At 44.8% G+C, this 12,314-nt stretch overlaps 1 protein-coding gene across 1 annotated transcript; it reads left to right on the top strand.

Moving 5' to 3' along the window:
- Positions 1–675: 675 nt before the first annotated feature.
- CBY3 (chibby family member 3) lies at positions 676–1,215 on the top strand (the record flags this gene model as incomplete). The annotated part of the gene is made up of 1 exon (XM_084243194.1): positions 676–1,215. Exon 1 carries the CDS (start codon positions 808–810, stop codon positions 1,213–1,215), a length of 408 nt encoding a protein of 135 aa, XP_084099320.1. The 5' UTR covers positions 676–807.
- Between the last annotated feature and the right edge of the window lie 11,099 nt (positions 1,216–12,314).

Raw genomic sequence — 12,314 nt, 5'->3', positions numbered from 1 at the left:
CCCAGATGTAGCCCTGGTTCTGTAATTCTTCAGCAGATCCCTCTGACCCACTGAGTCAAAACTTCTAAGCCTGCCTGTTCAGCACCCTTACAGAGTGCCCTGATCCCCTTTCCCAGCTTCCTCTTCCACTAATCCCAGCTGAGTATACAACACCAACCCTATCCCAAAGCCCTTCACTCACATATGGACCATGCAGGCTTTGCCTGGCTCTTTACTCTGCCTATAGGCGGTCCATTATCCACCAATTCACCTGCCAAAGTCCTGCGCATCTTCTAAGCATCTACTTGTCTCTGCTATCTTTCCCTCCTCTCCCGGCAGCCCACAACCCTTTCCAGAGGTCGCCTAGTGCTCAGAGCGGGGCCTGACTCTGGATGATCATTAAGGAAGATAGGTCCGGGGAGACTGCCGCTAGTCTGAGTTTGCAGGGATAGATTCCTTGGTGATCAGCAGAGGGTTAGCGCTGACGGTCAGTCACAAGGCTCAGCCTTGTCCACCAAGTCTCGCAATTTAAGGGGGCAGCCTATACCCAGCAAGTACACTAGACTCTGTTCCTCAGCAGTTTCCGAGGGTCGCCCTCATCATTCAGGACACCCGGGCTCCCGAAGCAAGGGCACAGTCCCCATCTCCTGCGTGCTCGCAATCGGCCCGAGCGCCCGACTAGGCCCATCTGCCCTCGCACTGGACGTCTACGGGTGCCTGGCCTCGGGCCAAGCCTGCCGCCTATGGGAGCAGCTGCGGCAGTTCTGGGCCGACCACTTCTCGCGGCGCTTTTCTCCACGGCGCCCGCCGCTGCGCCGCATCTCCTCCATGTCCACCTTCTACCTGCTGGACCACCGGACGCGCCAGGCCGAGCTGGGCCTCAACTACGGCGCACCGCGCACGCGTCTCAGCGATGAGGCCTTCGTGTTCCGCCGCGGCCAGTGGCGGGCGGAAGGGCAGCCGGGGCGCTCGCCCACCGTAGCGGGCTGGAAGACACAGCTGCAGCAGGCCAAGGGCCAGGTGCTACTGGAGGAGAACAACTACCTGAAGCTGCAGCAGGAACTGCTCATGGACATGCTGACCGAGACCACGGCGCGCATGCACCTGCTGGAGAAGGAGCTCGACACCGAAGCCAGCCCGCCCCCCGCAGCGCGCACCTGGCAGGGCAAGATGCGCAGGCGCCAAGGCGCGGGCGGCGTGCTCATGATCGAGTCGCGCGCTCTGGAGTCGCGGTGACGTAATAAAACCCTGCGGCGCCTGCGCACCTCACTCCTAGCCGCCCGTTGGGGTCCGTTCGTACGGAGCGGCGGCGGCGGGCCTGCGGCGCGGAAGCTCGAGGGAGGGGCGCGCCGCGTGCGGTCGGGCGACGGCGGGAGGCTTGTGTTCGGCCCGCGGGGAGCGCGGAGAGCGCCTCAGGCAGCAGCCCGCAGCACCCTGGTCAGGGCTGCCAGGCTGTGGCCTTCTCGGCCCGAGCGAGTAGGGGCGAAGTCCGGGAGCCCGCGAAACCTGGGCGCTCAGGTCTGGAGGGTGCCCTGAGGCGGGCGGGGCGGGGTTTCGGTCTAAGTTCAGGTTGAGTGTATTTTGCGACCAGGAGCCTGTTCCCCCGAAAGAAGCTTTGAGCTCTGCCTCCCCTGCTGGCTGTGGGGCCTTCGGCGAGTAGCTTCTCGGTTACAAGCTTTTTTTCCGAGGCATAGAATGAACGGCCTGTCTGACAAACAAGCACTCTCCAGAGCTAATCCTGTACACTGATTGAATTTGTTCGACCCACGTTTAAGATTTTATTTTAGTTGCCGACGTTGAAGAATTTACAAGTTTCACATTAAAAAATCCGTATTTCTTGCGCCCTCTAAAAAAAGCAACAACCCTGCTTCCTCGAAAAATGAAGGCTTGGCCGACCTGGACGTCATTCTGTTCAGCAGCACTTGCCTCCAAATCAACTGTGTCTAACCTCCTGGTCAGCTTTCCTAAATCCTTAGGTGTCTCTTTTGTGTCAGGTATTAGATTGTTCTAGACCGGTATGGTGTTCTCTCCCGGAACATGGGGAGTCTGGTTTCTGCTCCCCATCTCACTCCCCCCACAACACACACACAAGGTTTTATATTAGGTGCTAGAGGGAGTGTGTTGTACTTATGAGTGACGTGAATTCACAGCAAAGGTGAGGACACCGGTCCTGACAATCTACAACCTTTCCCATGGAATGTGGACAGGCCATTTCACCATACATCGCCCATAGGACTGGGGCCCATTTCCCTAGGGCCTTGTGCAATTTGTGAGACAATGTGGGTGTTCTGCCTCAGCCTAACTTGCTTTCAGGAGCTGACTAGGACCTACTAAAGTATGCCTTAATTTATTGAATCAGCAAAACGACACAAAGCATGTTATTAGGCTTCCAAATGTTTCTTTTCGGTAGTACTCTTACCCGTTAACAATTCTTACATTAATATACATTAAAATTTTTTAGGTAGTTATGATGGTGGCAAGGTATAGTCTTTTAAAATAACCAAGTAGGAAAATAAAAATGTTCAGAAAAGGAAATGAAAAGGTAATCAATTAGCACACAAGAAAATAATCAAAAGAAGGTACTATTGCAGAAACCATACTGAGAAGTCAGACACACAAAAGATAGTGCATTGTATCTTTGTATGGTTCCACTTATATGAAATATCCACATGAGGCAAAACAATAGAAACAGAGCAAAGTGGTGCTTACCAAGGATTGGGGAATTCTGGAGAAGAGAGTAACCACTTAACAGGTGTCAGGTTTCCTTTAGGGTTATGAAAAATGTTTTGGAAATATAGCAGTGATGGTTGCGCAACACTGTGAATGTACTAAAAAGCCTCTTAATTATATACTTCAAAATGGCACATTTAGGGCCTCCCTGGTGGCGCAAGGGATTAAGACGAAACCTATGAAGCTGTTCACAGCCACTGCAGCATGCGTTCGATTCCCGCCCAGGGAGATAACCACATGGTGCAGCAGATCTCTCCTCTCAGTTTGTCTCACAAATTGCACAAGGCCCTAGGGAAATGGGCCCCAGTCCTATGGGCGATGTATACTGCTCTGCTCAGCAGTATATTTCACTCAATCTGCCTATTCTGTTTCCCACTTGGTCTCTGGTGAATCCTCTCACCCCCCACACCTCTGGCCGTTACCCCAGTTCTTCTATAAATAAATAAATAAACCTTTAAAAAAAATGTCACATTTTATGTATATTTTTCCACAATAAATGGATACTTTTTTAAAGGAGGAAAATGCTTTACATAAAAACATGATGTAGGGCCTCCCCTGTGGTGCAGCGGGTTGAGTGTAGCGCTGTGAGGCTCACCGCAGTCTTTGAAGCGCAGGTTCGATTCCCAGCCAGCCAGGGAGATACCCACTTGGTGCAGCAGACCTCTCCTGTCTCACCTGCTACTCCCCTCAGCAGAGTTTTCGGTTGTTTGCCTGTTCTGCTCCCGGCTCTGTCTCTGGTGAATTCTCTCACCCTCCCATGCCTCTGGTCTGTACCCTGGTTCTTGTATAAATAAATCTTTTTAAAAAATGATGTAAAAGAGGGGCCTCCCCAGTGGCGCAGCGGTTGAGCGCTGGGTTGCGAAGCTGCCCGCGGCCTCTGCGGCGCCGGTTCGATCCCCGGCTGCTCCCCGGCCACCAGAGGAGGGTCCCACATGGCGCGCAGACCTCTCCTGCCGCCCGCTGCTCCCCTCAGCAGTGTACTTCGGTCCTTCTGCCTGCTCTGCTCCCCGCTCTGGCTCTGGTGAATTCTCTTACCCTCCCGCGCTTCTGACTGTACCCAGTGCATGTATAAACAAACAAACAAATAAACAAATAAATAAAAAAAAACATGCCTCTAAAAAAAAAAAAATGATGTAAAAGCTGTATGTGGTGTGGGGAAATAGCAAGACTCATAAAAAATGCCTCACTGGTGGCGCAGGCGGTTGAGTGTCGCACTGAGAGGCTGTCCGCAGCCTCTGCAGCACAGCTTTGATCCCAGCCAGCAGGCCGGCAAGAGTCCCACATGGCACAGCAGACCTCTCCTGTCTCACCCACTGCTCCTCTCAGCAGTGTATTTCGTCAGTCTGCCTGTTCTGTTCCCAGCTCTGTCTCTGGTGAATCCTCTTACCCTCCTGCGCATCTGGCCTGTACCCTGGTTCTTGTATAAAAATAAATAAATCTTTAAAAAAAAATGCCTAAAGTTTAGGGAATGTTGTTTTGGCCAAACTGCTTGAAAAATAGTTCTAGGATAAAGAAAATTATGTGCCTACCAGACCAGCAGCAGGCAGGCAGGGAGCCCCATGCTTAAGGAAAGGCATACATGTGATAAAGAGCCCGGATTAAATGGGGCAGGAAGGTATTTTAAGATATTTGACTTCTTTCTATTCTGGAATTTCACCTGCTCACTGAGGCAGCCAAGCTCATTGCCCCAGGATGGGGGGATGTGATAGAGCAGAAAACAGGAATAAAGGAGTCTTTGTGACTTCCACCTCCTGCAACTTTAAACCCTTTGAGGAACAGCTTTGCAAAAAAATATTTTTGGACTTGTGAAGGGAAGTCAAAAGTCTGTAGATTTATCTACAATGAGAGGAAAGATGAAATGGGAGTAGATATCCTGGTAGGTCTACCATCTCGGGAAAAATCCCTTCTTGATCCTACATTCCCTTCCAGCTGCTGCCTTTCTCTGTTTCTTAGACCTAAACTCCAAAAAAGTTACTTATGTTCACTGTCTCCAATTCTTCCCTCTTAGCTCTTAATGCTCAATTTTTGATTTCTCAGCCAGCCCCCCACCCTCCCCACTCTCCTCAGCCTTCTCTTGCAAGGGGGTCCTATTCAGTTTTTTTCTAACTGTCCATCCTCCTCTTGGTCGATCAGCAGCAATTCAAGCCATTAACCTCTCCTCTTCTCAGCGCTGTCTTCCTTTGTTTTCTACGGCTCCACATTCTTCTGATTTTCCTCATACCTCAGCTGTTCCATCTTAGTGTCTTACTGATTTCACTTTCTTCAGGTCTCTACTTGAATGTGACCTCTATAGTGAGGTCTTCCATAATGACTCTAAGAAAGTGTGCCCTGGGCCTCCCTGGTGGCACAGGAGGTTAAGACACAGCACTATGAAGCTATCCGCAGCCACTGCTGACCCAAATGGTGCAGCAGACCTCACCTGTCTGGCTTGCTGCTCCCCTCAGCAGTATATTTCAGTAGATCTGCCTGTTCTGCTCCCCACTCTGTCTCTGGTAAATCCTCTCACCTCTCCCCCCAATCTCTGGCCTGTACCCCAGCTCTGGTATGCATAAATAAATAAATCTTAAAAAAAAAAAAGCATGCCCCTCCCAAACAACTTATGCCCCTGTCCTGCCCTTGTTTTCTAGTGTCCGTCACCACTTTATAATGCTGCTATATGTTTTATTTATCATCAGTCTTACCTCCCCCACCCCTGTAAATGTAAACTCCATAGGGTTTTTTTTTGTTCTGTTCTCTCCTCAGTGTAGAAAAGTACTTAACATTTGTTAGGTACTATCCTATTATTTCTAGAATGAACAAAGGTCCACAAGAACCAGGCATTTGAATCCCATAGAAGCATATTTCTGATCCCCTAAGAACAGGGAAGTTATAGTAGATACTTTTGGAATTTTGAGTTACATCTGATCAATCCACCTTTGATTTAGCCCCAGCTATTGTAGATGGCTCTGTTTATACTGCCAGTATCTCATTTCAGGTGCTTATGTGAGTTTCTTTGCTACTTTTTTTTTTTTTCCTTCAGGTCTTTCCCCTAAGCCTCTGAAGATTTTTCCACCCACAGGACCTGGGAATGCAAAGGCAACCTTCTGCCATACGGGACAGATGTCAGAGTACCCTTTGTTGAATTTTCTTGCTGCCTGTGTCACTCTCCCCACTCCCTTCTACCAAACAAACTATCCACATTGTAAGTTCTAAACTCAGGCTGTGTTTTGGAGGGCAGAACAGATTCAAGCTAAGGCATTCAGTAGGAAGTAGCAGAAGAAGGCTGATTATAGGGATGGGGATCTAAAACTAGATCACTCTGGGCCTTCCTTGTGGCACAAGGGATTAAGACGCAACCTATGAAACTATCCGCAGTGCGTGTTTGATCCCCTGCCAGGGAGCTGCCCACATGGTGTAGCAGACGTCTCCTGTCTCGCCGTCTGCTCCCCTCAGCAGTGTATTTCAATCTGCCTGTTCTGTTCCCCACTCTGTCTCTGGTGAATCCTTTCACCCCCCGTACCTCTGGCCTGTACCCCAGTTCTTGTATGCATAAATAAATCTTAAAAAAAATTAAACTAGATCACTCACTTAAGACTCTACTTTTGGGGATCATTTCTGTAGTTTGGTAGTAAATCTAGGTCATTCACCATTCAGAAGGTGACAAAGCCCTCCCACTACTGTAGGTGAGTGGGATAATGATAACAACCCCTGGTGTCCTGAAGCAGATTTTTACCTTTGGTAGATTATAGTAAGATAGATGTTGAAGGAAAAGCTTAGTTTATGCAGTAGCTTTGGTACTTGGCAGATAAGGAGGCAGCTCTAATTACAAGGATTATGGAACTGGCGAACTTTTCTAAACTACCTTAGCAGCTTTGAAGAATGAAAGGCTCAAGTTAGCTCACTCAACCTGGAGCATGCTGTGAAAGCTAGAAAGTCTCTTAAGGCAACCTGTAAAGAAATCCTCACTTCTGTGACCAGGAGCAGAGCATGCTGAAAATGAGGCCCAAGGTGTAATCATAAGGGTAGCAGGACTGCAGAAAAGACCTCATGAGTTTTCCTGTATTAATTGGGCCTTTAAAGGGAATAAACTGGACCAGAGGCCTGGCATGGGGATGTATGGGTGTATATACTGAAGAACCTTGAGCCCCCAGAGTCCGTGGCACCCTTCTTGCCAGCAGCAGTTGATTCTTTCCCTTGATAAAGAACATCCTCAGTTTGCCTAAAGACCTGAGGTGAATAATTTATAAGATGATGCTAATCCTCAAGATGCATCTCCTTTCATGCCTCCAGACCAGTAACTAGGCTCAGCTCTCAGCATAGCCCAAGAAATGAAAGACAATCCCAAAATAGCTCAATCACCCATTAAGCTGCAGGACATGTCTAACAGCAGGACCTGGGAGAATGTGTGGGAGAGGACCCTGAAGCTACCACACAGGGGTGCATGATGGGTAAGACTGGTTAGGGAGTTAATTGTTAGGGAGTGTTTCTCATCTCTCAAGATTGAAAGTCCTGCCAAGAACCCCTGCAGCTTGTCCTAGTGTGCCACTAGATGACTCCAAAACTTGGACATGTTGGTGGCATAATTAATGAATTACCTTGGCTGAACTTTAAAGAAGGGGCCCAACGCTCAAGGAATTGGAGGTGTTACAATGGGAGAGACCAGAAGATTTGCCGTTGACTCTTCTCAGGAGGTTACTCTCTTCGCCAAGGCACAAGGGAATGTGACAGGAGGCATTGGTATCATTGGCATCATTGTTGGTGGCTCTCCTCTGTTAGCCAGGGTTGGCAGCAGGAACTGCTGCCCTGGAACTAGGCTCCTTAGGGCTATTGGGTAGGATAAGATTTCAATCATTCTGGAGAGTGGTGATTACCCATCAGAAGCCAGAAGCAGGCTTTCTTACCATGCTTTGCTTCAAGATTCAAAAGACAGGGCAGGGGGTGAGGGCTTGCATCTCAAAGATGTGTGACAATGACTAGAATAATGTTCATGGAAGCAAAATAGTTGGGCAGTCAAAGGAGGCAGAGAATGAGTGGGAGAAAGGACGGAAGATGCACCAGGAAAGATTGGACAATCTTGCTGTTAAAACAAGGGGTCTGGGGGCCTCCCTGGTGGCGCCGGTGGTTGAGTGCAGAGCTGTGAAGCTGTCTGCAGCCTCTGCAGTGTGGGTTCGATCCCTGCCGGCAGCTGAGATACCCACACGGCACGGGAGACCTCTCCTGTCTTGCCTGCTGCTCCCCTCAGCAGTGTATTTCAGTCAGTCTGCCTGTTCTGTTCCCCACTCTGTCTCTGGTGAATCCTCTCACCCTCCCCACATCTGGTCTGTACCCCAGTTCTTGTATGCATAAATAAATAAATCTTAAAAAAAAAAGAAAACAAAACAAAAGGTCTGCACAGTGTTGGTCTGCATTTCCATCGTAATTGAAGGGAAGCTCTCACACTGTGGGGAGCCTTTGCTGTCCGGCAGTGGAGGGGGATGTCCTCAAATTTCTTGCAACAGGAACCCAGTTAGGTGGCACCAACCTTGAGTTCCAAATGGAACAATACATCTACAAAAGGAAAAGTGGAGGCCTCCATAGTATAAATCTGAAGAGAACCTGGGAGATGTTTCTGATGGTTGTTCCTGCCATTGTTGCCACTGAAATCCCTGATGTCTGTATTTTTCAGGAATACAGGCCAGCACGCTGTGCTGAAGTTTGCTACCACTTCTGGGGCCACTCACATATAATTGATTTATGGAAGATACCTATATAAATTGTTCTTTACTTCAGAAATGAAATAGAAACAAACTTAACATCTACTGGTTTACTTTGAAACATGCATATCTTTAAAATTTTAATATTGTGGCTAATGCTTTTATTATACTGGTGTTTGTTAATCTGAAATAGCTCATGTTATCTAACAGATAACTTTAATTTGGTTTAAGTTCCCAAAATCTCTTTTGGGAAAATAGAGGATTTACTAAATTTAAAAATGGGAATTCATTAACTATCTAAATGATTCTATTGAAATATTAATCACTGAACTTTTAGGCTTACTTTTGGCTTCTTATTGCAGACTAAAACAATTTAATGTCTAGAGTGAAATGTGTCTATGTTACCTAGAAAACAATTGAAACACATGTAGTAAAAATTATGAAACTTACTTGTAAGTCTCCTATGTAAAAGAGATAATGATGTAACAGTTATTACAATCGCCTAGAATTATAATTACAATTAGACCTATATTTCACTAATTTAGAAATTAGGAAAGGTTTTAAGGGCTAGAAGTTCTAATTAAAGTATGAAATCAAAGCTAGTAAAAATAAGGGAAACAGGGCATCCCTGGTGGCGCAGGGGTTAAAGTCACAGCACTATCAAGCTATCACCAGCCACTGTGGCATGAGTTCGATCAGGCCCAGGAGCTACCAGGGAACTACCCACATGGCACTGCAGACCTTTCCTAGCTCACCCACTGCTCCCCTCAGCAGTGTATTTCAGTGGATCCATGTGTGATCTCCACTCTGTCTCTTGTGAATGCTCTCACCCCCACACCTCTGGCCTAGATCCCAGTTCTTGCATGAATAAATAAAATAAATCTTTAAAAAAAATAATAAGGGAAACAACTCTGCATGTAAAGAAAGCAGGGTGTGTGTGTATGTGCACACATGCTTGGTTAAAAAAAGGATAGTATAAGGAATGAAGATATTTTTGTGGATGGGAAAGAGAAATTTAGTCTCAAGATGAAATTGGTTATTTTGAAACGAGACTTTATAAGTAAATAGGAAAGTAAAAATGTGGAAGGTTGTGAGAGAGGAATCTTAGGGAAAGCTTCCAACTGCTACAAGGACAAAAGTATTCTTAAACTAGTCAGATTTTAATAACAAACTGTAAACTGTTTAAGTAACCTAAAGATTTGGCAGTCTTTTAACCTCAGGCTTGATTAACAGAAAAAATTTAGATTTGTTAGCACTGTGTTGAGTAGTTCTTTAAAATCTTTGTCAGGTTAGATAACTAAGTATGTTTTGTAGAAATCTAATGTGTTTTTAAGTCAATACCTATGACAAAACTTCTCTGAAAATCAAAATTCTAAACTAATTATTTGATTAAAAGGAGAGGAAATATGAAAGGTCTTAGAGGGACTCCTAAGGCATCCCATAGGAATTGTCCTCTCTCCTTACAGAAAGGAAATCAAATGTATGAATTAAGAGATATGAAATAATTGTGCTAGATTTTTGGTTGAATTGGTTGTCTTTTTTTTTTTTCATGTTTAAATATATATTTTATTATATCCTTCTGATTGATTAAAATCTCACTGGAGTACAGAATGCTAGTTTAAAAATCTTTTTTCTTTGGAATTTTGAATGCATTACTTCACTGTATTCCAGTTTCCGTGATACTCTTGAGAAGTCATGCTATTCTGATTCTTTTTTTTTTTTTATAAATTTTATTGTTATATTCCCCATACAATTGCAGCCCCCCCATTCTGACCCCAATCCCTCCCCTCCCGCCCCCGCCCCCCTAAAAGTGTCTCTGGTTCATAGTTTTTTGTTGATTTTGATTTTCACTTTCTTATAGTTATTCATTTTCCTGGTCCCTTATTTACGTTTTCTAGATTCCTGCTATGAGTGAGACCATCCGGTATTTTTCTTTTTCTTTTTGGCTTATTTCGCTGAGCATGATCCCTTCCAGCGCCATCCAAGTTGCTGCAAATTGCATGTGCTTATCTTTTTTGAATGCTGAGTAATATTCCATGGTGTATATGTACCACATCTTCTTGATCCAGTCATCTATTTTTGGGCATTTGGGTTGTTTCCAAAGCTTATCTATTGTAAACAGTGCTGCTATAAACATAGGGGTGCAGGTGTTCTTTGGAATTGATGTTTCTGTGTCCTTTGGGTAGATACCTAGGAGTGGAATTGCTGGATCATATGGAAGCTCTATGTTTAGTAGGTCCAGAAATCTCCACACAGCTCTCCACAGTGGTTGGACCAGTTTGCACTCCCACCAACAGTGCAGAAGAGTTCCTTTTTCTCCACACCCTCGCCAACATTTCTTGTTGCTAGTTTTTTTAATATGTGCCATTCTCACTGGTGTAAGATGGTATCTCATGGTAGTTTTGATTTGCATTTCCCTGATGACAAGTGATGTTGAACATTTTTTCATATGTCTGTTGGCCATTTGCATTTCCTCTTCAGAGAAGTTTCTTTTTAGCTCTTCTGCCCATTTTTTGACTGGATTATTTTCTTTGCTGTTGTTGAGTCTGATCAGCTCTTTGCAGATTTTTGTGATCAGTCCTTTATCATTAGTGTTGGGTGCAAAAATGTTCTCCCAGTTGGTGGGGTTTCTCTTTGTTTTTGTTATTGTCTCTTTTGCTGTGCAAAAGCTCTTTAATTTGATGTAGTCCCAGCTGTTTATCTTTGCCTTCACTATCACTGCTTTGGGTGATGTGTCTGTAAAGATGTCTTTGATGTGCAAATCACATAGTGTTTTGCATATATTTCCTTCTATATATTTTATGTTTTCAGGTCTTATGTCTAGTTCTTTAATCCATTTTGAGTTGATTTTTGTGTATGGTGTGAGGTAGTGGTCAAGCTTCATTCTTTTGCATGTAGCGACCCAGTTTTCCCAGCACCATTTATTGAACAAACTTTCTTTGCTCCAATGCATAGTCTTTGCTCCTTTGTCAAAGATTAGTTGACCATAAATCTGTGGGTTTATATCTGGATTTTCTATTCGATTCCATTGGTCTGTATGTCTGTTCTTGTTCCAATACCATGCAGTTTTGATGATTATGGCTTTGTAGTATAGTTTGAAGTCTGGGAGTGTGATGCCTCCATTCCCTTCTTTTTTTTTCAGGAGAGCTTTGGCTATTCGGGGTTTTTTGTGAAGGATGGCCATTTTAATAATGTTTATTCTTCCAATCCATGAGCAGGGGATGTCTCTCCATTTCTTTGTGTCTTCTTCTATTTCTTTTAACAGTGTTTTATAGTTTTCTTTGTATAGGTCCTTTACCTCTTTTGTTAGATTTATTCCCAAATATTTGATTTTTTTTGTTTCAATAACAAAAGGGATGGTTTTTTTGATTTCTTCTTCTTCAGATTTATTGTTTGTGTATAGGAAGGCTACTGACTTTTGCGTGTTGATTTTGTATCCTGCCACTTTACTGAACTGATTGATGAGTTGAATTAGCTTTTCTGTGGAGTTTTTGGGGTTCTCTATGTATAATATCATATCGTCTGCAAATAGTGATAGTTTGACTTCTTCTTTTCCTATTTGGATTCCTTGGATGTCTTTCTCTTGTCTTATTGCCCTGGCTAGGACTTCCAGTATTATATTGAAAAGCAGTGGTGAGAGTGGACATCCTTGTCTTGTTCCAGATCTTAATGGAATTGCTTTCAGCTTTTCACCATTGAGAATGATACTGGCTGTTGGCTTGTCATAGATGGCCTTTATGATGTTGAGGTATGTTCCTTGTATCCCAAGAATTTCAAGGGCTTTTATCATGAATGGGTGTTGCACTTTGTCGAAAGCTTTCTCAGCATCTATTGATATTATCATATGCTTTTTATATTTCTTTTTGTTGATGTGTTGGATAACGTTGATTGATTTTCGGATGTTAAACCATCCTTGTGTCCCTGGAATGAATC

The sequence above is a fragment of the Talpa europaea genome, assembly GCF_964194135.1.
Source record: "Talpa europaea genome assembly, chromosome: 9".
In the NCBI taxonomy this organism is placed as follows: Eukaryota; Metazoa; Chordata; class Mammalia; order Eulipotyphla; family Talpidae; genus Talpa; species Talpa europaea.
This window is presented reverse-complemented; position numbering and strand designations above follow the sequence as displayed.